The sequence below is a fragment of the Pseudorca crassidens genome, chromosome 12 (genome assembly GCF_039906515.1).
Source record: "Pseudorca crassidens isolate mPseCra1 chromosome 12, mPseCra1.hap1, whole genome shotgun sequence".
Taxonomy (NCBI): Eukaryota; Metazoa; Chordata; class Mammalia; order Artiodactyla; family Delphinidae; genus Pseudorca; species Pseudorca crassidens.
In genome coordinates, this window is record NC_090307.1 from 24205564 (window position 1) to 24230697 (window position 25134).

General features: G+C 41.5%; 2 protein-coding genes, 1 long non-coding RNA gene and 2 other non-coding genes across 12 annotated transcripts in view; 2 read left to right on the plus strand and 3 right to left on the minus strand.

Annotated features, from left to right (window-relative positions):
- The window catches only part of MYO5B (myosin VB), a 386602-nt gene extending 377523 nt beyond the window's left edge, over window positions 1-9079 (plus strand). For both annotated transcript variants that reach the window (XM_067699124.1, XM_067699125.1), the window contains 4 exons: window positions 1053-1338; window positions 1944-2118; window positions 3508-3588; window positions 8731-9079. In XM_067699124.1, coding sequence (XP_067555225.1) covers window positions 1053-1338; window positions 1944-2118; window positions 3508-3588; window positions 8731-8883 — 695 coding nt within the window. In that variant the 3' untranslated portion in view covers window positions 8884-9079. The remainder of the gene's footprint in view (window positions 1-1052; window positions 1339-1943; window positions 2119-3507; window positions 3589-8730) is intronic.
- Window positions 20-23247, minus strand: LOC137203295 (uncharacterized). Of its 7 annotated transcripts, none has more exons than XR_010933032.1 (5): window positions 23099-23247; window positions 17714-17779; window positions 14693-14775; window positions 13596-13892; window positions 20-2802 (listed from the first exon to the last, which is right to left on the minus strand). It is a non-coding gene; the product is annotated as an uncharacterized lncRNA (long non-coding RNA). The 7 variants fall into 7 exon arrangements; XR_010933031.1 differs by having other exon boundaries at window positions 13596-13729; window positions 14626-14775; XR_010933035.1 differs by lacking the exon at window positions 13596-13892 and adding an exon at window positions 15766-15863 and having other exon boundaries at window positions 14626-14775.
- On the minus strand, window positions 22500-22581 carry LOC137204268 (small Cajal body-specific RNA 18). The gene has a single exon (XR_010933503.1). It is a non-coding gene; the product is annotated as a small Cajal body-specific RNA 18 (non-coding RNA).
- Window positions 22659-22799, minus strand: LOC137204277 (small Cajal body-specific RNA 17). Its single transcript, XR_010933507.1, has one exon. It is a non-coding gene; the product is annotated as a small Cajal body-specific RNA 17 (non-coding RNA).
- Window positions 23248-23338: 91 nt separating the features above from the next.
- ACAA2 (acetyl-CoA acyltransferase 2) overlaps window positions 23339-25134 on the plus strand; it is a 43537-nt gene continuing 41741 nt past the window's right edge. The window contains exon 1 of the mRNA XM_067699126.1: window positions 23339-23477. Coding sequence (XP_067555227.1) covers window positions 23462-23477 — 16 coding nt within the window. The 5' untranslated portion in view covers window positions 23339-23461. The remainder of the gene's footprint in view (window positions 23478-25134) is intronic.

The window sequence follows — 25134 nt, forward strand, 5'->3', positions numbered from 1 at the left end:
TGAACACAGTAGTAAACGCTCGTGCAATAAATATTTATTAAACATTCTGTCCAAAGCAGTACACTTGGGCACTTAACATGAAATCAGATTTGAAAATCAGAGCAGTTATTTTTTAAGTCACGAGAAAAGTGACACGTATATGCATTGCTCACTGTGCTCCTTACAGGCTGTTGAGGAAATAGTCTCCTGGACCATGTAAGTAATTCTTTCCCCAGGTTCTTACAACACAAGTAGGTTACAAGTGAATTCCAAGTAGGACAGAGTCCTACATGCCATCCAGAAATATACCCCTTGGGATAAGATTCATTCCAAATCCTTCTTCCTGTCTGAGACTCTTATGAGGCGCCAGTTTATTCTCACCAGACAGGGAGAACTGGGGATGTTTCATGACTCAGGTAAGATGATGGTTAGCAGCATCAGTTCTGGAATCAGACATACCTGGGTTCAAATCCTGGCCCTGCCACTTCCTAGCAGGGTGACCTTGGGCAAGTTATTTAACCTCTTTATGCCTCAGTTTCCTCATTAGGAAATGGGTTGTTGGAAGACTAAAAGGAATACTGAATATAAAGTGCCTGACCTGTAGTTAAGTGCTGGGCAGTAAGTATGACAGACCAGCTCACCTAGGATTTACATGGTCGGTGGCTGATGGAGAAAAGCTATTTGAACACCTATAGGCTGATCTCAGGGTCCAGGCCCAGGGCAGTGGCTGGGCCATGACTACACCCAAGTTGCTCCATTTTGGTCTCTCAGCACAGAAGCCAGAACAGAATTAAGTCGGTACGTGCCTTTTACCTCTATCCCATCACCAATAAATTTACGCAAAAATTTGGTCCACAGGTTTAGTCCAAGATTTCTATGTGGAAGTCCTATTCTGTGTAGAAATCAACAGTTTAGAAATTCCATGCCAAATGCTGTAAGTTCCTGAGCACGTCGACCTTGTTCACCTCTGGGTGGGATCACTGCCAAAGCCCTGAGTACTGTGTGATCTCAGTGACCCGAAAACAGATCTTCTTTGGGAACATGCAGCTTCTCTAATCATGCTTTTCTTTCAGTGTCTGCCATGTTGGAGAACGAGAGCATTCAGGGTCTGTCTGGGGTGAAGCCCACGGGCTACCGGAAGCGCACCTCCAGCCTGGCGGATGGAGATAACTCCTACTGCCTGGAAGCCGTCATCCGCCAGATGAATTCCTTCCACACAGTCATGTGCGACCAGGGCCTGGACCCCGAGATCATCCTGCAGGTGTTCAAACAGCTCTTCTACATGATCAACGCGGTGACGCTCAACAACCTGCTTCTGAGGAAGGACGTCTGCTCCTGGAGCACAGGCATGCAGCTCAGGTACGAGAGGCGCCTTGGCCCGGCACGCACCAGCCCCAGTCGGGCACGGGACACTTGTCTCTGAAACTGAAATCCAAATGCAACTGAGCGTCCTTGTCACAGTCAGTATGAGACTCAGATCCATCACCTTCTTATCGGTTGGTGAAATTCATCACACACTGAGATGGTGACCCGGTAAACAAGTTAGTTCAGCGCTTAAACACACTTACATACTTTGATATGAAGGTTGTAAATATGAGGTGGATAGGTCATAGAGAAAAATGAATGACCCAAGAGGCACGAAGGCTCGCAGGGAAGTACAAACATGTTTGCGAATGTTAAATGGTAAGTTGTTTTAATTCAATATAGTTAATGCCTTTTTTTCTCATTAACTTAGTACAGACACTTTAGATACTTCATCTTGGCTTGATTTTAAGCACCCACTCATTTCACAAAAAGTTATCGAGTGCCAGGTACTTTTCACGCTTTTGCCCATGTGGGACAGTTAAGATGAGGAGAATGATAACACTAACGGCAGCTGGCCTGCAAAATAAACACAAGAGGTGAGCTCTTCCCAGTGAAGTAGGCGGCCAGGTTTAACAGAACTCACTTTTCCTGTGTCTAAGGTACAATATAAGTCAGCTGGAGGAGTGGCTTCGGGGAAGAAACCTGCACCAGAGGGAAGTTGCTGAGACCATGGAACCTCTGATCCAAGCAGCCCAGCTCCTGCAGTTAAAGAAGAAAAGCCCCGAAGATGCAGAGGCCATCTGTTCCCTGTGCACCGCCCTCAGCACCCAGCAGGTGTGGTCACTGTCAGCCGAGGGCCTCAGAGCAAACCCAGCTTCCATTTCAAGTCTGTTCCTGCCGGTGGTTGTTTCTTAGTGTGGCACTCCTGGCCCTTTCTGCTCCCAATGATACAGTCCTGAAGGTCCAGAGGATGGGATGTTCTGGATGAACCAAAGGCTACTTTGGTCTGTGAAACAAGATGACACGGTTTCCCAGTAACTCTCTGGTGTCTCTTGCTTACGTAGAAAGATAAGGTAGTCAACCCACAAAACGTCAAGCTTAGGCACACACTTTTTTAAATGCTTACAGTGAATTCTGGAATGTCTCTCACCTAGAAACTTAAGCATCTGGCATTTGGCATTAAATTGTTTTCTTTACAGCTATGATTCCATTATGGTCCTGTTTTCACTTAGCATCCATTTACATTATTTTAAATAAAGTCAGTGAGAATCTAGCTAGAGGCATTTAAATGTTCCTTTCCTTTTCCCCTCAAAATTGTATTTGTACTAGGACTCGGTTGCAGAGATATTACCAGTCTGTAAAAAGATAAATCTTGTCCACACACAGGTGACCTTGCCCTCCGTCATGAATGTGTCTGTTTAGAAATGGGCCCTCCACAGGGTGGTAGTGCAGAATGAGACCAGCATGAGGAAATCAGATTTTCCAAATTAAATCATGCACCTTCTCCCTGCCCAGCACCTAGAGAACAGCAAAATCCAAACTCAGCATTGCAAAGTAAACATACATTCCCTTACCTCCTTCACTAACTACTAAGAGATGAGATCCCAAACTCTTAGGAAAACTGCTTCCTTCTACAAGTGCACTGAAAGTTTTGAAACTTTTTAAAATGTTGCTTTCACAAGTTTACTCCTAGACTGCAACTGGCTTCGCTCTGCCCCTGGGCTGGCTACTTCCCCCAGACAGTTGGTAGCAGATAAAGGATTAGCTTCCACTTAGACAGGAGTAAAATCTGTTCCTTCGTAAGTGATTTTGGGGGTGGGGGGGGAGGTAGGAAGGCTTTGTTAAGACCTTTGTTATATAAGGTAAGATACCCAGGACTCTTTTAATGAAACCTTTCAATTACTCGTGGATAAGAGGCTGAGTGCTTCAGGCAGCAGTTCCCTAAAATCCTCATTACTTTATAAGCCATGGAGCATAGAGGGCGGGGTGGGCAGGTATACGGGAGAGAGGAATGGGGTAAGAGAGCTCAGATCTTCCAGGCAGAGCTTCCGGACTCTAGTTTACTAAATGTAGGCCCCTAAACATCAGGCCAGCTGTATCTAAACTGTGGATCTTGCCTAAAGAGAAGTGTCCTCCTGTGCCAATGTCATATGTTCTTTAAAATTCAAAAGTTGTCTTATGTTCACTTAGCTCTGTGCTGAACTTTTGTTTTTATTCCAACAGATTGTCAAAATTTTGAACCTTTATACTCCCCTGAATGAATTTGAAGAACGGGTAACAGTGGCCTTTATACGAACAATCCAGGTGAGTTTTAAAATATTAATCAATTTTATAAAGTCCTAGTGAACAACAAATAAAAGAATTGGTAGTTTAGATTTTAACCTTGCTTCTCTTTACTAATGAAATAACGTTACATTCTAGAAGACCTTACATTTTTAGGTGTTCTCTTTAGGTAAATATGAGCCACACCACCCATGAATTGCTTATCATATACGCACAGAAGACTGAACGTCAATCACCTCTGCCTCTCAGATCTTAGACATTGTCTAAGTAGTTCATTTGCCACTAGCATGTTACTAAACTATAGCACAAAATGAAATTAACAAAGTAAGAGGAATATCAACCCTACCCACAAATGGAACTAAGAAATACTCTTTTCGGAAAACAACTTGAGCTCTTAAATCTTGACTCTTAAGGCTTACAATATTTGCCCTTAGGAATATGCTTGAAAGAAAACATTTCCGGGAAATGATGATTTAAATCTGTCTTAAGAGTATGGGAATTTTTACATAAAGATGAGCTGCCTGGGCTTCCCTGGTGGCACAGTGGTTGAGAATCTGCCTGCCAATGCAGGGGACACGGGTTCGAGCCCTGGTCTGGGAAGATCCCACATGCCGTGGAGCAACTAGGTCCGTGAGCCACAACTACTGAGCCTGCGCGTCTGGAGCCTGTGCTCCACAACAAGAGAGGCCGCAATAGTGAGAGGCCCGCGCGCCGCGATGAAGAGTGGCCCCCACTTGCCACAATTAGAGAAAGCCCTCGCACAGAAACGAAGACCCAGCAGAGCCAAAAATAAATAAATAACTAAATAAGAAGACCCCAAGATCACTATTTCAAAAAGAAAAGAAGATGAGCTGCCTAAGCTGAGCCCTAGGTGATCTGGGCTGAGTGCCTAACCTTTGTGGGCGCTGTAGCAGACAGCATGTAAATGTTGAGTCACATCAAGATTACCCAAAACACGAGGAGCATTTCTCCCATTAGTATATGTGGGTAACATTTTGAGGAGACCTAATACTTTCTCAAACTTTTAAACAACCTCTTTAGCCTGTGAAGTAATTGTCAATATGAAACAAGGATAAAATGAAATGGGGAAAAGTAATCAGAGGAAGAGGCAGAAAAAGAATAAATTAACTTGAGCATCATGTATAAGTAGAGAATAGAGGCTGAAGATCAAGGGAGGGTGTTCTCTTAAAGGCAGTGGGGGAAATGCAGTGGTTTATTAAAGACTGGGATCACAGAGAAGCAGGCGGAGAGCCACCAACACGGATATTGTATAGTCAGCTGCTGAAAAGACTGACGACAGAAGCCATTGAGTTCTCTGACCCGCTACTGTTTTTATGGAGAGTTGAGAATTTACACAAAGCAAAGTGCAGATTTAGAAAGTCTTTTCTGTCTTTAAATACCTGAAACATACATTAGAGGGAGAGCTATAACTGCTTATAAATTGGCACTGTTTACAGAAGAGTTCAGGCCAAAGGTCAAAGAATATGAGCCAAGTCAGACTTGGGTTTGAATTAAGGAAGTAGGAAAAAGACAATGGAAGTTGGTCAGATATTCTCTGGAGACATGTACAGTCAGATTCTGAGTCTTCCTTAGCAGTCAATTCCCATGTCCAGCAATTCTTTCAAAAAATGGTTTTTTGGTTTTGTTTTGTTTTTCTTGCTAGAGTTCTATGTTCTGTTTCTCCCTAGACAGTGCTCAGAGGAAAGGCTCGGACAATCCATGCCATCCTCCTGTACTTGAACCTTATGTAGGATAAATACAAGTTGCTTATTAAAGCAAACCATTTACTTGGGTGGTGAGGACAGAATATGCTGACCTATAAGAATGTAAATTTAAGGGGATTGTTAAACACACCAAAGGATTCCCACCAGCAATGCATGAGGTATATACATACACAGGAATATCAGTCTTGTATTTTTGTATGTTGAACCACCCTTGCATTCTGGGGATAACTCCAAATTGGTCATGTATATGTTTGTTAAGTCTAACTGGTTTATAGTGGTGTTCTTTGGCCTCTGTTTGCTGTTGATCTTCCATATGGTGGTTCTATCCATTATTGAAAATGGGGTATTGAAGTGTCCAACTATTATTATAGAACTGTTTCTCCCTTTAATTCTGTCTATTCTTGTTTCATGTATTTTGAGCTCTGTTGCTAGGTGCATGTATATTTGTAACTCTTATATATTCTGGATAGATTGAGCCTTTTACAGATATATAATGTCCTCCTTTGTCTTTTGTAAACTTGTTTAATTTAAAGTATATTTTGTATGACAATAATATAGCCATTTCAGCTCTTTTCTGATTATTTGGAATGTCTTTTATCAAACTTTTACTTTCAAACTTTTTGTGTGTCTAAACTGTCTCTTGTAGATAGCATGTAGATGGATCATGTTTTTTCAATCCATTCTGCCAACCTCTGCCTTTTAATTGCCTTTAAATTTGCATTTAAAGTATTACTGATAAAGGATTTACTTCTGCCATTTAGCTACTTGTTTCCTGGATGTCTTAATATGTTTTGTGTTTTTCAATTCTTCCATCACTGCCTTTTTGTGTGTTTATTTCTTGTAGCGAGTGTATCATTTTGATTCCCTACTTTCCTTTTCTGTATATTTTTTAGTTATTTTCTTAGTGGTTACTGTGGTGATCACTATTCACATCTTCAACTTATAACGACCTAGTTTAAGTAATACCAACTTAGTGTCAATAGTACACAAATACTCTGCTGCTATACATCTCCATCCCTCTGCCCTTATATTGTTATTGTCACAGATCACATCTGTTATACATGTGTACCCATTAACAGAGATTTATAATTATTTTCTGCATTTGTATAAATCATACAAGAAAAGGTGCTACAAACCAAAAGTATAATGCTGGCTTTTACATTTACCTATGTTGTTAGCTTTACAGTGAGTGTTCTTTATTTCTTCTTATGGCTTGATTTCTTATGGCTTTGAGCTACTGTCTAACGTCCTTTCATTTCAGCCTAAGGACTTACTTTAGTTACTGGTAACCAGATCCTTCTGCTTTTGTTTATCTGGAAATGACTTAGTTGTCCCTCAGTACCTGGGGGGGATTGGTTCTAGAACCTCCGTGGGTACCAAAACCTGTGGATGCTCAAGCCATTTATATAAAATGACATAGTATTTGCATGTAAGCTATGCACATCCTCTGTACACTTTAAATCATCTCTAGCTTACTTATAGTACCGAATACAATGTAAATGCTATGTAAATAGTTGCCAGCATGTATCAAATCCAAGTTTTACTTTTGGGAACTTTCTGCAAATTTTTTAAAATTTATTTATTTATTTATTTATTATTTTTGCTGTGTTGGGTCTTCGTTTCTGTGCGAGGGCTTTCTCTAGTTGTGGTGAGCAGGGGCCACTCTTCATCGCGGTGTGCGGGCCTCTCACTGTCGCGGCCTCTCGTTGCGGAGCACAAGCTCCAGACGCACAGGCTCAGTAGTTGTGGCTCACGGGCCTAGTTGCTCCGCGGCATGTGGGATCTTCCCAGACCAGGGCTCGAACCCGTGTCCCCTGCATTGGCAGGCAGATTCTCAACCACTGTGCCACCAGGGAAGCCCTGCAGTTTTTAAAAATATTTTTGATCCATGGTTGGTTGAATCTACAAATGCAGAACCCATGGACACAGAGGGCTGACTGTAATTCTTCAATCTTGAAAGATAGTTTTGCCAGATATAGAATTCTTGGTTGACAGAAAGAAGAAATTTCAGGACTTCAAATATATCACCTCTGCCTTCTGGCTTCCATGGTTTCTGATAAGAAACCCACTTTTACTCTTATTGAGGATACCTTGTTATGTGATAAGTCACTTCTCTCTTGCTGCTCTCAGGATTCTTTCTTTGTCATTGGGGTTTGAAATTTTGACTATGATGTGTCTCAGTGTGAATCTCTTTGAGGTTTTTCTGCTTGGAGTTTGTTGAGCTTCTTGGAGATATATATAGAGAGAAATATATCTTTCATCAGATTTGGGAATCCAGCCACTATTTCTTCCAGTAGTTTGCTGTCCCTTTCTTTCTGGGACTCTTAGGATGTATATATTGGTACACTTTATGGTGTCCCACAGGTCCCTCAGGCTCTGTTCATTTTTATTCACCCTTTTTTCTGTCCACTCCTCAAACTGAAGAATTTCAGTTGCTTTATCTTCTGTTTCACTGGTCATTTCTTCTGCCTGCTCAAGTCTGCTGTTAGACCCCTTTAGTGAACTAAATGAAAATTTTCATTTTAGTTATTATACTTTTCCTATATCTGGCTCCAAATAAAGGGAAAAGGAGATGGGCTCTATCCCTTTAAATCTTCCAATTGATGCTGCTGGAGGGAGCTACTGCATCCCAAGAGAGCCAAAATCAAGGCAGGCATCTGTGCCAGTCCTTCAGGGAACTGCCAGACCAACCAAAGTGCACAACCCCAGATTTTTGAAAGACAAGATCTCACTGCCTACCCTGGCACCAGCCAGCTGCTCCAGGACTGTGGGTTACTATCCCTACAGCTGCAGTGGGGCTGGAGAATGGGGGATGGTAGCTGATGCACACTGATCTCTTAGCAAAGATGAGCAGGCTCTCCCTTCATCAGGCACTCTCCTGGTTGTTGTAAGTGTCCAGCCAGGTTACAGAGTTACAAGATAGTTGATGCCAGTTGCTTTTTCTAGCTCAGTGGTTGCTTCAGTGGAGGGACTGACCCCTGGAGGTTCCTGCTCTGTCATTTTGTGTGATGTCAGTCTCCCCATTCCTTTTTACAGATGAGGAAACTGAGGCAGAGAGAGGTTCAGGAACTCACCCAGGGTGGTGCCAGGATTAGAGCTCAGGTTATCCGCCTCCAGAGCCCATGGCCTTAACCACTTCACCATACTGCCTCGCCATATGATTTGCACCTGAACTATATTTTTCTGTTCTCCCTTAGATGGAAAATTTTTAAAGAATGCTAGAATTGGGAGAGGAGTTAAAGTCATATGATCTCCAACAAGCCTAAACCAGATCTTCGCTCCTTGCTAAATACCTCAGGGAGAGGGAGACCACATTCTCCTGAAGTCCTACCCAGTTATTGTAACATAAATATTCCTGTGATTCATTTTTGTGAGTTCACCAAAACTGGCCATTTTTAGGCATAGGAAATATTTTACGTCATCTTATTCTTCCCCACAGGCACAACTGCAAGAGCGGAATGACCCTCAGCACCTGCTGTTAGACTTCAAGCACACGTTTCCCGTTTTGTTCCCATTTAATCCATCTTCTCTGACCATGGACTCAATCCACATTCCAGCGTGTCTCAATCTGGAGTTCCTCAATGAAGTCTGAAAACGCATGTGCCAAAGCTCGATTGCCAGAAGGAAGTATACAGTACAGTAAAGTGAATTTAAGGATCTGTTAAATCTATAAAAGTAGATCAGATCAGAGGTTGAGAACCTGTGCAGAGTGAACTATACAGAATAAGACACATCTGTTATTTTATTTTGTACCTACTGCTCAGAATAAAAACACTTGAAATATGGAAGATTTTTTTAAAGTATGATTTCGGTCTAAACAAATATACATCATGATCTACAGCCACCAAGCAGTCCCCATGGGCCATATAAAAGATGCCAGTCTATAAAATGGAAACTGCCTAGTTTTGATCTTTGCACATAGCTGGAGAATGCCCAAAGTAAAATGATATTAAACATATGTAAGTCACATAAACTGCCTTCAGAGGACTTTTAACAAATAATGGTACTAATAACCATGACACTGTCATATAGTGAGTGACATTTCCCCCCGTCAACAAACCGTAGGTGTGGATGGGTTTATGGGGAGATGTCTTGAGGACAAATATACAGACCTGGGCCTTCTGAGAAGTTTCCCAAAGATATTTTTTAATGCCTGGTGATGCAGAGACAATGGTGTAATTGACCTCCAGACTAAAAGTTTGATTATTGGTTTCTGAAATAAAATTAGAAGACTCAGTCCCTAACGTACTCAAACCCACTTGTGTAGTCATGAATTTACGGAAGAATTACGCTAAAAATGCTGCAGTCCCAAACGAAAAATGTGAGCAAACAGAAAGATATTCTTTACGTTTCCGATGCTAATCCATGCACTTCCTGAGTCAACAAAACTTTCACAAAAGTCTGTGTAAGCTAAATGTTAGAAAAGAATAACAAGTCTTATTTACAGATTAAAAACCAAACAAGTCAGGATAAAAGCCTTTAATCCCTTATTGCCATTATACCTCCAAAAAGAACATTACATAATGCGCTAGTAATTCCAGATAACTAAAAGAGTAAGGAAAACAAACTTCATCTTGAGGATCAGACTATTTGAAAAGCCTTTTTTAAAAATCAGTTCAGGTATTATTAAATTATTATCCAAAACTTTTGGGTGTTTGTGGGTGTGTGTGTTCTTTTTAAAGGGAGAGAAGCTTATGTCAACTTTCCCTTTTCAGGTTATTTTCAACACTTTTCAAATTTACCACAAAAAACTGTAAATATCTCTGCTTTGAAATAAGGGTTTAAAGAAGTTTCAATGATAATATTACAATGAATTTTACAATGAATTGTAAAGAATAAAGAATATTCAATGGGTTTATGGGGAAATTTAAAGAATATTCAATGATAATATTACAATGAATTTATTTGTTTGCTACTTTTATAATTTTTTGTCTCTTCTAAAGCAAGCATTCAATTAGAAAATCCTACATGTTGTTTACAGTCTTCTACTATTTTTTTCATATTTCTGGTAGATAACAGTATGCTGCTCCCATGACAGGAACAGATGGTGTTTGCAAATCATAGAAGAGCCTCTATGTTGCATCAAGAAGAAAAAATTTCTCCACAGAGTACAAGTAGAGCCCCCACACCCCGCCACCTTCTCTTACTCAGCCTCTCAGCTTAAAAGGCTCTTGGAAACACAACACACTCCGAGCCCTAAACAATCCTGTGCGCGGAGCTCTCCTCGCCCGCTGGGCAGGACGAGGCACAGCCCCCGGGCGAAGACCGCTGCCCAGCACGTCCCAACCCAAGTTGTCGGCATGATCCCCTCGACCTCCACGTTGCACGTCCCGGCTTCTCTTAGGTGTCCACGCAGAGCTGTGCCTTTCCCTTCCTTCCCAGCTAGAGTTACATGATATGACATCCCTGACCACACCCTTCAACAACCCACATGCTGACTAGCTTTGGAAGGCCAGTCTAAACCAGTTGAGTCCGTGGCTGCCTCTTTTTAAAGTTGTTTATTATGTGTAACTTGCTTTTTACTGCACTTTAGTTTAAAACTTGGCTTCATGTAAGGCCTGTTCTTAATCTTCGAGAACCAAAAATGCCTTGTTAGAGTGCTAAGGAGTGTAAAAAGCAGTGATTCCATAAATGCAACGGCTTCCTGTCCTACGTGCTGTCTTACACCCTCATCCTCTCCATCCCTCTGGGTTACTCCCTCTGCTGTCACTGGTTAATCACTGGGTGCCAAGGACTCACTGAATAAACGCTTGGCACGTAGAATAAATGGGGTGGGGGAACCTCGTGAATAGTCCTCTACTTAGCCTAAGAAATGCAGGTTTAGTTCTCCTCTTCCGAAGGTAAAGGTATTTCACTGGAGCTGTACTTGATCTATATATACTTAAAAAACAAGTACTCTTTTATAGACACCAGGAATAAAGGAATACAGTAATCAGTTACTTAATGTTTAGATCTGCCCTATTTAATGTAACACTTGGCAACTGGAAGAAGCATCTTTAATATGTTAGCATTTTTCTTCCTTGCATTTTTTTTAAAGTCAGTTCAATTCATTTTCCAACTTCGTGAAATCAATAATGACTTAATTTAAATAACTTAATTCAACGTAAAGTTTTGAATTCTAAACCAAATATCTGTCTTTATATTTTAATATTTTAAATTTAGTTGTCACTTTTCTCACTATGTGCCTTTGGCAGTTACTAAGGTAACTGACATCAATTCTCTGAAATAAGTGTTTCTGTGGGAGGAATTTTCATGTTCAGCATAACGTCCTGGTGGTGTTTTGATCTGTCTTTTGAAACATGAGAAGCATTTTAAAGACTACTTAAGAATCAAATACTTAGAGTAAACAATTTGTATTTTAAGTATTATATGGGACCTATCTGTCTACCTAGAGTAATGTGTGTTCGTTGCGAGGCTGACAAGCATATCACCTACATGCATATCACCTACATTCTCCCTGTGCCATCACAGCTGCAGTTAGACTTATGGTACCCAGCAAGCAGATCAGACCCAAAGGAAAATAGGCTTTTCCCCCCTTTTTATGAAGCATATCAATACGACTTTCTTCCCTTTCCTGTACTAAATTTTAAAGCTTTTGTAAAAACAAAACAAAACAGACAAAACGAGGAACTTGGAAAACTTAAAAAAAATTAACACTGCTACCATCAGTTCATCAAATATTTACTTAGAGCTTCACTTAATGCATTAAGATTATAGTAACAAATGCATTAGAATCCATTTCTTTTACATACAGTAAATCTGTTTTCATTCATTCTGAGGCGCCAAGGGCATCCTAAGTTGAAGCACTTGTATAATGCCCAATGACTCAACAGTTACTAAAGTATGACAGCATGGGGCAGGACACTGTAGATTGTCCTCATAGTATATTTCTCTGCAGTTTCTCAAATTATTTGCTGCATGACCCAAATAGCCATAATTCACTTTTTGTACACATCGGTACCATAGAGAGTTGGGGAGTATAGGAAATTAGAGGTGGATGCCAATACCATAGGACTTTTTCTTATTATAAAGGTCATTAGATAGATACTCAAGATTGCTTTTCCTGAAAAAATTTCTAATTTTAATAAAGGGGGTCAATCAAAAATGAATTTAAACTACTTTCTAAAGTGATACCGTATCAGAATAATCCAGATTTGACTATAACATTTTGCTCCCAACTGATGTTTGGATGAAGGACTTCTTCACTGAAGGGGATCCCATCATATTCATGGGTGAATCTAACAATGGAGAAGAAATACTACTAATAAAAATATTTTTCCACTTTGACCAAATCTGTAAACTACACCTTTGTTTATAAAAATTGCTTGTATTAGTTACTGTAATATTCAGCTGTGAATAAAAATTTGTGGAAATAAATACTTTTGAAAAAAGTGGTGTGACAAATTTAAATGAAATTTAAAACTCTGTAACTACACATTGGCTGAAAAGTTAATTTTTAATGCTTAAGAAACTATTCAGGGGCCTATATTCAGAGATGCTTCATGATCATTTAAACCAGGGTTTGGCAAACTACAGCCTGCAAGTTGGGGTAGAGAGAGACTTTCCCTATAAAATAAGACTTACTGAGCTACACAACTCAAACAAGGCAGTTTTGGTGTAGTGGATCAACGGAATAGGACAGAGAGCCCAGAGATAGACTCATATGTATAACTTTGTAAATGGTAGAGGTGGCATTACAAATCAGTGGGGAAAATATTTACAAGATCTGTATGGAGGATCTTATATATAAGTGAAAAACATTAACAGTAACATTTAAAAATTGGAGAAATATATTTCACAGATAAGAAGACTCCATACCACAGAAATGTCAGTTGTCCCCAAGTTGGTCCGTAGATTAAAATCCATCTCACTACAGTTTTTTTTGGTGAAAACTGACAAGCTAATTCTAAAATTTATATGGAAGAGCAGAGGCCCAAGGATAAGGAAGAGGCTCCTGAAGCAAAGCGGGGAAGCTTTCCCTAGTACGTACCAAGACTTCCTATAAAACTTCAGATGAGGGAAACTGGCACAGAGATAGAAAATTTGACCATTGGAGCAGAACAGACAGCCTAGAAACTGAACATTTGTATGGAAACGTTGGTAGACTGTTTATTACCTAGAGGAGCACACACAAAAATCACCTGGAAATCTTTATAAGAACTCACATAACCAACCTCACCCAAATGTACAGGATAAGACATCTCCAGGGAAGGTGCCCTTAAACACCCATCATTAGGGAACCCTATTGAAATATTTCATGATACAGAAATGTGTTCACAACATACTGATCAGCTGAAAAGTTACCTCTGGAGCCCAACTTCCAACTTAAGGATGGACAAACTTCTGGGTGGCTGGTGGAAGAATAACCTCTCTTCAGGAAAGCCTCCACCTCATTCCCAGCAAGGTAAGCGCCTAGCTTCAGGACCTCAACAGGAAAACTGTGTGCCAAGAGCCAAATTTCAGACAGCATACACTTATGTAGTAACAGTAGAGAAAGAACAAAGCAGCCGACATCTGGGTCCTGGTCTGACACTTAGAGGTAGGTCTGGGTGGTGGCAGAAGCTGGCCTGGTGCTCCCAGCTAGGCCCTGGTGATCTCCTTCTGCACACAATCTTACAAAACCACATCAGACAAGCTCACTCTGACTAATGAAGGGAGACAACACAAGACTACGTCACAGTTTTGTCTAAACACAAACACAAGATCTCTGTGCAAACCACACGATACCAAACACCCCTCTCCTGGCTAATGGGTGACTGCAGCTTCTTCACCAGTTGCAGCTTTAGTCTAGCTCCAATCTTCCCTCCTTCTAGATAGGATCATGCTGAAATAGCTAATCAAAGACTTGACCCTACTTCTGAACAGCACACAATCCAGAGTGAACCTCTGCATCTCTGGACTCCCCAAATCACCTAACCAAAGCCCAACGTCCAACACCCTCTCACTGAGCTGCCCCTCACTTCCCCAAGGTGTGCCCGTGATGTGCAGACTTCCTGTTGCAACAGCGTTAAACCCAGCCTGTTCACAGACAGGTGTGTGCCAGGAGGCGTTTGGCTGAAGGGCATCAACACAGTGTTGTCCCCTTCCACCAATATTAGCATTTTGCAGGGTAAACTTAGAACCAAGGAGGTACCGTTACTGAACCAAACTTGGGTCTGCTCGCCTGCACACAGTAAAGCCAATCTACCAACATGGGGCCGTGGGGAAGGAAAGTGCAGTGTACTGCAGGGCTAAGCAAGGAGTATGGGTGGCTAATGCTCAAAAAACCTGAACTCCAGATGGATTTCAGGGAAAGGCTTTGAAAGACAGGGTGAGGCAGAGGGTCTCAGGGTACCTGATCCGCTCCTAGACATTCTTCTGACTGGTTGGTGGTGAAGTAATCAGGAGTCAACATCACCAACCTTCTGGTTCCAGCTGGTCTGGGGTCTATGTGCTTGTGGGCAGCACGAAGTTAACTTCTCCCACCTGGTGGCAGTTTCAGTATCTGCAAAACAGCTCAAAGGACTTGGCTCAGAATATTATCTATAGCCCTTGAGGAGGAACTAAAGGTCCTTGACTTTGTTCAGTGGCTAAACTGTTATTATTTTTGTCTTGACTGTTTTCTTTTGTTTCTGCATTTTCTCATTCTCTGATTAAGTTTGCTCTTTGGAACTCAGGGAAGGCCTAGGCGGTTAAAGTTTTTCTACCAACAAGAGGCAGGTGGAGGACGTGGGGGTGGGGGTAGGGGGCGGGCCTGTCCAGGGAAGGACCAATAGGGGCCTGCATGGTTACACCTCAGGTTATACAGGTTATGGCAGGTACCTTGGAAATACTGCCAGTTTGGTTGCAGACCACTGCAATAAAGTGAATATCACAATAAAGTGAGTAACATGAATTTGTTGGTTTCCCAGTGCATATAAAAGTTATGTTTCCACTATACTGAAGTATGCAATAGCATTATGTCTAAAAAAAATATACATATCTTAATCTAAAAATACTTTATTGCTTAAAAATGCTAACCATCATCTGAACCTTCAAGTCTTAATCTTTTTGCTGGTGGAGGGTCTTGCCTCTGTTGATGGCTACTGACTGATCAGCGTGGTAGTTGCTGAAAGTTGGGTGGCTGCAGCAATTCTGATTGACATCTATACACTAATATGTATAAAATAGAGAACTAATAAGAATGTGCTGTATAAAAATAAATAAATAAATAAAATTAAAGAAAAAAAAAGTCAGCAATGAAGTTGCCACATCTATTGACTCTTCCTTTCATGAACGATTTCTCGTAGCATGCAATGGTGTTTGATAGCATTTTACCCACAGTAGAACATCTTTCAAAATTAATCTTCTCAAATCACTATGTATGGCAGCTATAGCCTTACAAAATGTATATCTTAAACAATAAGACTTGAAAGTCAAAATGACTCCCTGATCCATGGGCTGCACAATGGATGCTGTGTTAGCAGGCATGAAAACAACATAAATCTCACTGTACCTCTCCATCAGAGCTCTTGGGTGACCAGGTGCTTTGACAATAAGCAGTCATATTTTGAAAGCAATCTTTTCTTCTGAGCAGGAGATCTCAACAATGGGCTTAAAATATTCAGAAAACCATGTGGTAAACAGATATGCTGTAATCCAGGCTTGTTGTTCCATTTATAGAGCACAGGCAAAGTAGATTTAGCATAATTCTTAAGGATCCTAAGATTTTCAGAAAGGTAAGTGAGGATTGGCTTCAACTTCAAGTCACCAGCTCCATTAGCCCCTAACAAGATAGTCAGCCTGTCCTTTGAAGCTTTGAAGTAAGGCATTGACTTCTCCTCTCTGGCTATGAAAGTCCTAGATGGCATCCTCTTCCAATAGACAGCTGTTTTGTCTGCATTGAAAATGTGTTGTTTAGTCTAACCACCCTCATTAATTATCTTAGCTAGATTCTGGATAACTTGCTTTAGCTACTACATCAGCACTTGCTGTTTCACCTTGTATTTTGATGCTATAGAGATGGCTTCTTTCCTTAAACCTCATGGACCAACCTCTGCTAGCTTCAAACTTTTCTTCCACTGCTTCCTCACCTCTCTCAGCCTTCCCAGAACTGAAGAGAGTTAGGGCCTTGCTCTGGACCAGGGTTTGGCCTAAGGGAATGTTGTGATGGGCTTGATCTTCTATCCAGACCATGAAAACTTCTGTATCAGCGATAGGCTGTTTTGCTTTCTTATTATTGTGCGTTCACTGGAGTACCACTTTCAATTTCCTTCAAGAACTTTTCCTTTTCATTCACAACTTCGCTAAATGTTTGCAAAAGGCCTAGCTTTCAGCCTATCTTGGCTTTCCACATGCCTTCCTCACTAAGTTTCATCATTTCTAGCTTTTGATATAATGTGAGAGATGTGTGACTCTTCCTTTCACTTGAGCACTTAAGAGGCCACTGCAGGATTATGAGTTGGCCTAATTTCAATACTGTTGTGTCTCAGGGAATAGGGAGACCTGAGGACAGGGAAAGGACAGGGAAACAGCCAGCCAGTGGAGCAGTCAGAACACACACAAGATAATCGATTAAGTTTGCCATCTTATATGGGCGCGGTTTGTGGCACCCCAAAACAATTACAGTAGTACCAGCAAAGATCACTGATCACAGATCACCATAACAAATATAATAATTGTGAAAAAATTTGAAATATTGTAAGAATTGCCAAAATGTGACGCAGAGACACAAAGTGAGCAAATGCTGTTGGAAAAACAGCACCAGTAGACTTGCTCCAAGCAGGGCTGCCACATACTCAATGAAAAACAAACCAAAACAAAACAAAACAAAATGCAATAAAGTGAAGCAGAATAAAATGAGGTATGCCTGTATTACTAAATGAAATTCTAAGGCTTGGTAAGGAAATAGACACTGCAAATAACCTTCAAACAGGTAGAGGAACAAAGACAAATACACTGGACCCTTGAATGGGGGGTAGGAGAGCCCACCCTCCATACAGTCAAAAGTCTCTATATAATTTATAGACAGCCCTCCATATGGGAGGTTCCAACCAACCTCTGCTCATGCAGTACAGTAGTATTTACTACTGAAAAAATTCTGCGTATAAATGAACTCGTGCAGCTCAAACTCATGCTGTTCAAGGGTCAACTGTATATATCCTTCACTTAGGTCTGTGACAACATCTTAAGCTATTTGGAACACACCTAGACCTGGGGTAAACTTAAAATAAGTTTGGTAAATCAGTGTCTGTATTTACGATTTTCTGTCTACATTTCATTTCTGATGTTCTTGTTTGGCAACTCGAACTTTCTGTAGAGTAGGTATTTGTTATAAGGACAAAACTACATCCAAGGTAATAACTTCTTCTTAATTAACAAAATTTGAAGTTATCACCAAAGCAGTTAGATTAACAATGTGCACATACATAACTTGCCCAACTACTCAAGATTAGCAAACTCACCTGTCTCATTTATTCAAAGTCAAGGCCCTCTGTATCCTTGGGCTCTGTGTCCATGGATGCAATCAACTGCAAATCAAAAATATTTGAAAAAAATTTTTTTCCAGAAAGTTCCAAAAGCAAAACTTGAATTTTCCATGTACCAGCAACTATTTACATAGAATTTACATTGTATAAGGTACTATAACTAATCCAGAGATTGCTTAAAGGAGAATGTGTGTAGGTTATATCCAAATACCATGTCATTTTAGATAAGGGACTTGATTTTGGTATCCTCCTGTAACCATTCCCTAAGATACAGAGGGAAAACTCATTCGTTACATTTGTAACAAATTTGTTACATTACACATTTGTTAACATTGTCCTAGCCCCTACCAACTCCACCAATTTTCCCAGTTTCTGTTACTGAATCTTCTAAAGCCATTGCTGCATAAGCTACCATTAATTTTGAGTATTATAGGAAGTTTAAGCACAGGAAAATTATCCACAAAATGTAGAAGATAGGGCTGAGGCTGGTTATTTCTGAAATCCTAATGAAATCTTCACATTAGAATTTACAGATTTACAATAGATTCACTGATTTCCAGTCTTAACGCTGATCTACTCCTTTTTTTTTTTCAAAAAAATAATTACAGAAAGAAATGATAACAGGGCATTTCTAAAAATACTGAGAGCTAAATGTCTTAGAACATTTACATCTCATGAGGGCCCATGTCTAGATTTTAAGAATTATAAAATAACTAATTTTGATATAGATATTTAGTGTTATACAATATATACTTGGTTATATATGGTTAAACATGAAAAGAACTAATTATAATTTATTTCTGGTAATTTTGCATCTTTATTGAAAGATACTTTTCCTCCCAATTTCTATTTTGAAAAGTTAAATAACTACTGAAGAGTTGTCAAAATAGAGCAATGAACAACCGTATACTCTACCTTTAGGTTCCCTAATTGGTAATACTTTGCCGCATCTGCTATCTCTCTTTCTCTGCCACTGTATATGTATGCATTTTTTGAGTTATTTGGTAATTAGTTGCAGCATCATGACTCTTCACCTCTAAATATTTCAGTGTGTACCTCCTAAGAACAAAGGACAATCTCTGCCATATCTACAATATAATTAACATAATCAGGAAAAGTAATGTCAATGCTACCGTCTCATGCAATTTATAGAAAGTTCCCCCAACTGTCCCAATTCTGATCTTTAGAGTTGTTGTTTTTAAATCCAGTTTCCAATTAAAGATCCTATGTTACATTCAAATGTCACATATCTCCTCTATCTAATACAATTCCTGGCCTGTTTTGTTTTTCACAACATTGACATTTTTTTAAGAGTTCAGGTCAGTTATTTTGCAGAATGTCCCTCAATCTGGATTTGTCTGATTGTTTCCTTATGATTAGATTCAAGTCAGACTTTTTTTGGAGAGATCCTACATAAGTGAGGTTGTGTCCTCAGTGTATCCAGAGGGTGCATGATGTCAGTTTGTCCCATTACTGGTAATGTTAAGCTTGGTCACTTGGTCATGGTAATACAAGATTTCTCTAGTGTATGGATAACTTTTCCTCTTCATGATACTTTGAGATTACGTAAATATCTTTACATAGATTTACATGTTTTTTATATATGTAAAACTTTTACCCAATGGTTTTCAAAATCCATCCATTTTCATAACATTTTTAGTTACAAAAAACTTAGGAAATTTGGAAAGACTTGCTGCTGGTGATCTGTAAGGTATTGAGTGGGAAACCGTGATACTTAGAGTGATGGTATCTTAACTTTTCTTAATAAATATATGGGGGGGGCAAATTGAATAGAACCTGACTTTTTCTCTTATTGAAGAACGCTAATACCCTTATCAATAGTTCTACAGACCAGATGCAATTACTCTGCATTTGGACTATTAGAAAGTTTTTATGGAAAAACCCATAACTTTTAAAGATCTGTTTATTTCCTCCACCACTGTATCTCACACTTACAGATAATTCACTGCACATGTTTTCTGATTTTTATTTTCTTCATTGCAAAACACACATTTGACTGGCTTAAGTTTACTGAGTGTCGGCTTGAGATAAAATGTGTTGGTTTTGGCTCACCTAATGAATTCCATTTTGGTTTCAATTTTATTATGTTACTAGCTTTCAAACATAAATCAAGTTCTAATGCTCTAATGGTACCAGCTCTGTACCATCCTTGGAAGGATTAAGAAAATAATCATTCAAATCATTTTCTGTAGGAGCCGTGGTTGAGAAAGGCAGAGCATCTAGTAGTGACACGTTGCCTCACTTCTCCACCTACCTGAAACCACACTTAACCTCATACCCCTAGATCCTTCCCCTGCCAAAAAAGCAAATAAATCTTCTAATCCAAGCCACCATATGCAAGTATGTTACTTTTACCAAGGTTTCAACTACTTTATTTCTTCCACCGAGGAAGATTAACTTAACATTCACCTCCTTTCCTGTTTTCTATAACATATACCTTAGTTAATGATACCTGTCTCTTTTTCTACCTCCGCTTCTACGTTCCACATGCCATAAGCCCTGGACAAACAACATGGGCCTTGGGCTTCTGAGAATCAAGAGTTCAAACCTATAATTCAGCAAATCTAGATTTGAGGCCTTGGCAAATTCTTTGGTTTCTCTGGGTCTAAGCTTCCTCATTTATAAAATGAGAAAGAAAAAACTCTTACCTATTTCATGGGGTTGCAGAAGGTGCCTTAATTTGGGTTTGTCTGTTATATGAATTGTATGTTATTCAGTTTTATATAACAATTATCATATTGCCTGAGTATATGAATTATAAACAGCATACATAAGTGCCTGGTGCATGGTGGGCACACAGTGCTCATAGATGGTAGCTTTTATTTTTCTATGCTCTTTGCTCATCATCCAGAATATGAAGGTGAAAAAAAATCATCAGGTATGTGGGAAGTTTTGATTTATTCAAAGTCCAAATTCCACTGACTATATACACTTCTTGTGAAAAAGGAGCATACATACTTTTTAAAGTCAATAGCCTCAGAATTCATGTATTGAATTGACGACTGTCAATTTCCTGGATTTGCTCAAATCAAAGCAACAGAAGAAAGAAAAGGAATAAACCAGAGGGTCAAATTACAAAAGATGGTGAGTAAAAGGGAACTGTGGATAACTGGGAGAACAAATGGGAAATGAAGGAATTTTCTGTAACGATGGACATGTTCTAAATTATATTTTGAAAGCTGAGAGTAGTTTGGGTTAAAAGAGTATATGCACTTGTGAAACTCATCCAATTTAAGATTTGTACATTTGACCCCATGGAGATTTTGCCTTAAAAGAACTGTAAACAAATACTGACCTCCTAACATGAGTCATAGTATTTCTGGGTGAAGTGTACTAAGATCTGCATTAAAAAAAAAAAAAAAAAAAAAAAAAAAGATGGTTTGATGGAAGAACAGATGGAGGGAAGTGATACAGCAAATATGGCAAAATGTTAACAACTGTAGAATACAGGTGGTGAATATATGGGTGTTCACTGTAGAAGTCTTTCCACTTTCCTGTATGTTCAAAAGTTTTCATAATAAAAACTTTGGACTATAAAACAAACAAATAGGGACTTCCCTGGTGGTGCAGTGGTTAAGAATCCGCCTGCCAATGCAGAGGACATGGGTTCGAGCCCTGGTCCGGGAAGATCCCACATGCTGCAAAGCAACTAAGCCCATGCACCACAACTACTGAGCCTGTGCTCTAGAGCCCACAAGCCACAACTACTGAGCCCACGAACCACAACTACTGAGCCCACGCTCCTAGAGCCCATGCTCTCCAACAAGAGAAGCCACTGCAGTGAGAAGCCCGCGCACCGCGACGAAGCGTAGCCCCTGCTCGCCGCAACTAGAGAAAGCCTGCGCGCAGCAACGAAGACCCAACGCAGACAAAAATAAATTAATAAAATTAAACAAACAAACACAATGTGAGAGGGCCACAAAGGCATTTGAAAAGCAGGATTCTAGGGCAGGCATTGCCTGACAGCTCACAGAACACCTCAGTGCCTCCCACCACCCCTTCCCAACTGTGTGGTCCCAGCGCAGGCTGGAAAAGAATTTCCAGACACAAGGCAGAATGTGAGGAAGACAGAGTTTATTAAAGAGAAGGGTCGCTGCAAGAACAGCTGGCCGACTTCCTGGTAGCCAGGGAAAGCCTACCCTGAGCGTGGGTTCCTTCTCTGGTTTGTTTGTTTGTTTGTTTTAACATCTTTATTGGAGTATAACTGCTTTACAATGGTGTGTTAGTTTCTGCTTTATAACAAAGTGAATCAGTTATACATATACATATATCCCCATATCCCCTCCCTCTTGCGTCTCCGTCCCTCCCACCCTCCCTATCCCACCCCTCTAGGTGGTCACAAGGCAGTGAGCTGATCCGAGCCAGCAATCCCACTACTGGGCATATACCCTGCTTGTCTGTTTTTATAGCCAGAGAACAAAGGGACTTCTGAGTCACCCGCTGATTGGGTAGGATCTGCATGTTTCCAGTGGGATGAATACCTTTCTGTATATGGTATGGAAAAGGAGCAAGGCATGCTGCTTGGGAAAGCTCAGAGATGTTGCAATGGTTGCTGCATGACAGAGTGATTAAGGGTCTGGTAACTGTTCCGGCGATGTTGGCCCTTTTAGTTTATCTTGTTCATTGTCCTTGCAGCACACCACACCGACCACGCGAATCAAGCCTGAGGCAGCCTGGCCAGCCTCCGAGCCCTGGCGCTGGGGATCTGCCCCTTCTCTGCCCGGGTCGCCTCCTGCTCGCCCGGTCTCAGTCCGTTCTCAGCACACACTCATCACCTGGTTCCCAGAACTCAGATTGCGCAGTGGTCACGTCATCATCGACCAGGGCTCACAGTTACAGCGGCAGAGGCATCCCTAACCTCCCTCATCCGTAGCCTAACCGGCTCACCCTAATCTCCCAGCCCCCGGTTCCCTGGCCCCATTTCGCCTGACAAGTTTTCATAATCCTCTCAGGCTCCGCCAGCGGCGCCGCCAGCCATGGGGCCCGATCATATAAGGAAAATACAGCGGCTTCATCCGGAGCTGCATCGTGGACCCGGGGGCGCCCCTGCCCTACGCCACTCGCTACACTCCACGCCTGCCAACCTCCCCGGGCCTGTCCCCCTCGCCTGCCCCGCAGTCTAGGCCTCTGCCCCTGGTCTGCGCAGCCGCTCTCCCCAGCCTGCGGGAGTCGCTCAGCCAATCCCCTCCCGCCGTCTTCCGAGCCTCGCCCACTCGACTTCCGGTCCGCAGGCAGCGCCCGGCCGCACCCCACCTCCTTAAAAGCAGTTCCACACTTTCGGCCGCCTGGTCACACGTTTAAGAAAAGTCAGGAGTGGGGGTGAAGAGGCACGTTAATTACCTGTTGGGGTAGCGGGGCGTAGATAGGATGGACAGGGTAGAGTCAAATCATTCTCTTGATTGGGAGACAAGAGAGACAAAGTCTTTAAAAAGAGCGATATGAGGAAAAAAATCCGCTTGCGAGGAACGTTCTCTTGTCCAAGGCCGGTCTCCCCGGGAGGTTTTGGTACCCTTGGTTCCCACGGGGTGGCGCAGAGGGCCGCGTCGTGCCAAAAGAGAGAGCGAGCCCTGGCCGAGCGGCGCGAAGTAGGTAAAAAGGCGCGGCCGAAGCCACGCTGGCGCCGCCCCGCGCGCTTAAAGTCCGGGTGCCCGGGGCGGTACGTCAGCGTCGCCGAGGAGGACCCCTGCGCTGCCGCCCGCCGCCATGGCCCTGCTCCGAGGTGACCCCTACAGCCTCGCCTCTCTCGCCCCTGGTTGGTGGGGGGTGGGGAAGGGCCCGGTCCCGGCGGGGAGTCGAGGCCTCCTAGGCAGTAAAGGGGACTTGATAAAACCCCAACCCGAAAGCACTGTTTGGGTTTAGGAGAAAACATACTTGTCAGGCACTAGCGACAGTGATCTCCCGGCAACTTCCAGCTGAGAGTTGAGACCACGGTTTACTTGCTTCTGACCTTGAAGGTCATTTGCCTTCGCGCGGTAGTGACCCACCTAGTTCGAGGTTAGCTATTTGGAAGACTGGGGCGGCGCCATAAGCACGAGGCGGCCTGGGGCGGAGGTGTGCCTTTCCCAGGAGCCCGGCGGCCTCGGACTTGGTCAGAGGGTGGGCGGGGCTTGGGGGAAAGGAAGGAATGTTGTCTTGCAGTCGGCAATGGATTTCCGTTCCCCCCCACAATGCTTGGTGGCGATCTGTTGGAGGACTTTCCTTAATCCTTTTCCCTTCTATTCTTTCGAGTGAGTCCAGAAGAGTGCAGTCATTGAGTACATAAATTCTACAGTTATTAACTTAAAAAAAAAATGTAAACTCCCTTTTCATAACAGATGGTCGCAGTCAGTGGAATAAGGATGAAAGCTCATCCTTACTTTATGTGTCCTTTGACGAACCTTCAAATGGAACACTTTATATATCAAGGCCCCGGGCAGAAGAACACTTGGCAGGAACTGAGAACCATTATTCTGGTGGTCCAGGGCCCTGTGGGCTCTGTGAAGGAGGTGGGGTTTTATTCTAAATTCAAAAGAAGGCAATCTCCTACCTTAAAGTAGAATAACAGGATCTGATATCCAATCTGCCCCCATTTCCTCAGGGCTATGAGGCTGTCCATGTAGCAAGGAGAATTTAAGAATCTATTGCAAAGGCCCAGGCAACATCAGATGATGGTTTTGACTCAAGTGAGGGACAGTGGAGTTGGGGAAAAGGGGGAGGAATGATTTGAGATAGATTTGGAGTTGGACTTCACAGAACTTGGTGATAGGTTGGATGTGGCAGGTCAATGAGAAGGAAATGTCAAGAATGACCAGGTTTCTGGTTTGATGATATCATGAGTATCATGATGATACTCCTTATGGAGTGAGGAAAACTGGGGAAGGGACAGATTTGTAAGAGAATACTGAGGTGCTCAAGTGCAGATATCAGGTAGGCAGTTGGTTAGGGGGATCTGGAGCTCAGAAGAGCCAAAATGACATGTGAACAGTTCACGTGAGAAATAGGTATTCTGAGATAAGAGGATGTAATTTAATTTGTCAGCGCTCTTTACAATTCTGAATTTAATAAAGCAGCATATTGAGTTTTTTTAGATGAGGTATTCAGAAAACCCAAATTATTTAAAAGCTGCATGGTCATGAGCTATCATCTTTAAAAGAAATTATATTTTTATTGATTTCTCTGTATAAGAATTTATCAGGGGTTCTGACCACTTTATTTTAATACAGACCCCTTTGAAAATTTGATGAAAACTATGAACCCAGGAAGGGGAAAGGATGTACATCAACACCTGCATTAAGGAAGTATGAAGTTTATAAATTTGGGATACCATTCACTATGGTGTTAAAAGTTAGTGATCGTATTTTTATCCATTTCCCTGTTTTACAGGGAAACTGTAAACT